Source organism: Elephantulus edwardii, unplaced genomic scaffold, assembly GCF_000299155.1.
Source record: "Elephantulus edwardii isolate Elephantulus edwardi_28Jun2011 unplaced genomic scaffold, EleEdw1.0 scaffold00039, whole genome shotgun sequence".
NCBI classification, from domain to species: Eukaryota; Metazoa; Chordata; class Mammalia; order Macroscelidea; family Macroscelididae; genus Elephantulus; species Elephantulus edwardii.
In genome coordinates this window covers 18,321,984-18,325,349 of record NW_006399789.1, presented here as the reverse complement: position 1 = coordinate 18,325,349, position 3,366 = coordinate 18,321,984, and the positions used below count along the sequence as shown (strand labels likewise).

Sequence of the window (3,366 nt, the reverse complement as noted above, 5' to 3'; positions counted from 1 at the left end):
AAACATGTTTCTTGATTAATGGATTGATTTCATAATTTCTTTAATAATGGAATGCTGTTGAATGTCAATGAATTTGAGTGCTAAATTTTAAGAGGGACTCAGAATTGTATTTTTACTTACCAGGAGTTGGCATATTGTCATCATTGAAAATCTCTTGTGTTTTGCTTTTTTTATTTCCTACTAGCTGGCTAGTAAACATGGTGAAAATTGCCCAGCATATGTTCTAGGAAATGTTTTCTTTTACAACGGTCAATTCAATCCTATGCTGGTTTTGAAGTTGTGCAGGCCTAAACAATGCTAAGCACTTAATTTTGTTATTTTATATTGTATCTTGTGTTCATTAAATGAAACCATTAATAAAACATGATTTGAGAAATTATTACATATTTTTTAAAATCAGGAACAGTAAATGGTGTGTTTTGAAAAGTCCTAAAGATTACAAGTGAGCTTAAGGAAGATAGCAAAGGAGGGAAAGACGTTTATATCTCCCACATGCCTCCTCATTTTAAAAATTACACAGGAGCAAAAAACGTCATAGAAATGGCTTAGGATGGGGGGGGGAGCCCATTAGTAAATACGTGCACACATGCGATTAAAAGTAATAATTCCAAGAGAAGATAATTTAGAAAAATGCATTTAATTATAAAATTCTCTTTAAATTAAAAAAAAAAAGCAATGGCACTAATCACCACAAAGTTATTTAAGTGATCATATCCACAGGCTGCTCTTGTAATTCTATGCTAAAAATTTGCAACTGTTCTCATTAACAGCATTTTCTTTCCTAATTAGAGCGACATCAAGAGCATCTGAGAATGTGTCATTTCTCTGAAAGTACTACTAAAAGTATCATAACACAGTTTGTGCAGCATTCATTTACATTACCTTTTATTTACTACACTCTAAACTCATAAAATATTTAACATTTCTCTCTTACTCCATTCCTCTTATTTACGGTACAGAGATACATCTCCTGTCACAATATGGTTTGTGCATTAAAATCCCTGGGAGTAGTACTTTGCACAGCATCTTAATAAATTTATTCTGATTATTTAAATAAGTACATAAACAAAATCTTGTTCGTATGAGACTGTGTCTTACTCAGAAGAATAACTCTTCTGGCAGACTTATTTATGAGGTTTTTTTTCTTTAAAAAATCCCTCTTTAAGTAGAATACATTCTCCTGTCGTCACTGAATTCTACAATGATGCATATTTATAAAGCTAATAAGACAATCGGTAAAGCCAGCTATGACTTTCAAAATTCCATTTGGAAGAGTACAGCATACACTAAGCAACTTGGCTTTCACGCTCTTAATCCACATAGATACATTTTATTTATTCTTAGTATATAAGCATTTAATAGTTCAGTAATAATTGGCATTTTCTGACAGTTCTATTTCTTGATAGTGGATACAGTTCTGTGAACCTATGTCAGATGAACAGAAAAATATCCCAATCACCTCATACAAGATGTCAGAAAGGAGTGTGATCAAATGTTTCAGAGAGATGAATATTAACATCCCACAGTGACAGGAATACTGTTGAATTCAGTATACTTGCAGATATCCTGGCTTACCAAGCGGCCACCCTGGTATTACAAAGAAGTCCTTTCGGGAGAAGCAAATCTAATTGCTAAAAGGGAGACATGAGAAGAAAAGACAGGAAAGAGAAAGACGGAGCACAAATTATAGTATGTATGATTTTGGAGGGGGAAAAAGTAAGAGAGAAGATAATTTATTTTGAAATGTGCAAAAATGATGTCACATCTGGGCATATTTCACAAAATACATTTTCCAAAAGCCAATTACAACCTTTTCCTCTTTCTCCAAAGACACTGGTGTTCTGATAATAACAATATCAATAATAACAACGCCCGTAATTCTGGCAGCAGCACAAAGCTGAAAGTTTGTTAAGGCTCGGGTGTCACATTTTAATAGTGGAGTACATTTGAACAATAGTAGAGTCCTGTCATTTTTTTTTCTTTCCACTCTTGGTGCAGCAAGCATTAGTCAGTCGGTCCTTACGTTTATCAACAGCTTGTTAAGTTTTCTGTGATGGCTTTGACTTAATAACCCACTCCGCATGGGGGTTGAGCTGATATAAGTCCTTCATGTATGTGTCATCATCGAGGCAGCGCTCCCCTGTGAGACAGGGATTTTATCAGTTCCACACAATAAATACAATGCAATGCAGTTTTGAAACATTAACATAATAGTTTAAACTCTGAAGTCCTAGGTTTCAAAATATTTCTTATCTTCTCCTATTTCCCAAAATAAGATAGTTACATTTGACTCAAATATTCAAGAAGTCAATTTAGTAGTCTTTCTCTAAATTAATAGGTTTAAAATTAATTCACAATGTAGAAAATACTTTGAGTAATGTGTTTTGAAATGAGTTCTTAAAGGCTTTTTTATCTTTATTAAGAATGGCAACAGTTTTGAATCCACTTAAGCAAGAAATCACACTGCATATTAAATATAGAATACCAAAATGAAAAGTAAATTTATGTTAATATTTACTAATAGAGTTAAAAATTTCTAATTTAGTTAAGGTTTATTTGCACATGAAGAATGAACTTTCACATTCCGGCACTCAGCTTTCAATATTTACTGATTTTTTCTTGTTTGTTAAGAAATAACAAAAACATTTCTACAAAGCTTATCTTAAAATAATTTCAATTACTATTGTTTTCATTTCTAGCTTGACAATATAACCATTACCAGTTTCAAAAGTCAAACAAGAAAGAGACTGAAAGAAATGAGGTTAAATTTTCAAGAGCAAGAGATAAGATTTACTATGCTAATAATTTCAAGTGGGTAAAATAACACATAAGCCTTGGTAAAAATGAGTCCATTTCCTCTACTAAGATGATAGATAGATAGATAGATAGATAGATAGATAGATAGATAGATAGATAATAGAGATACAGAGATTATAGATAGATAGAGATGATAGATAAAACTAATATATTTATATATGTACAAATATGTGTAATTTAGTAGGAAATCAAGTAAGGTAAAAGTAATTTATGCTTGTACTAAAAATATGTAATATTGTACAAAAGCAAAAGTATTATATTGGCCTTAAATAAGACAATAATGTGACTTCAGTGTATGGAAGAGTAGTTTTTAAAAACTTGCATTGTTGCTGTTGTTGTTGTTGTTATGTGCTACTGAGTCACCTGCGACTCATAGTGACCCTATGTACAACAGCCCTAAACCCTGCTCTATCCTGTGCCAATCTTACTTCTCTGACACACCTATCCCCTTTATCCCAGTCACTAAATCAATCCATCTCATTGAGGGTCTTCCTCATTTGTACTGTCCCTCCACCCTCCCAAGCATGATGTCCCTCTCCAAAGACTGGC

General features: G+C 32.6%; 1 protein-coding gene across 1 annotated transcript in view; it reads right to left on the bottom strand.

The window, feature by feature from the left end:
- Positions 1-2,039: 2,039 nt before the first annotated feature.
- The window catches only part of ARHGAP18 (Rho GTPase activating protein 18), a 212,631-nt gene continuing 211,304 nt past the window's right edge, over positions 2,040-3,366 (bottom strand). Inside the window, exon 15 of the mRNA XM_006885031.1 lies at positions 2,040-2,140. Coding sequence (XP_006885093.1) covers positions 2,040-2,140 — 101 coding nt within the window. The remainder of the gene's footprint in view (positions 2,141-3,366) is intronic.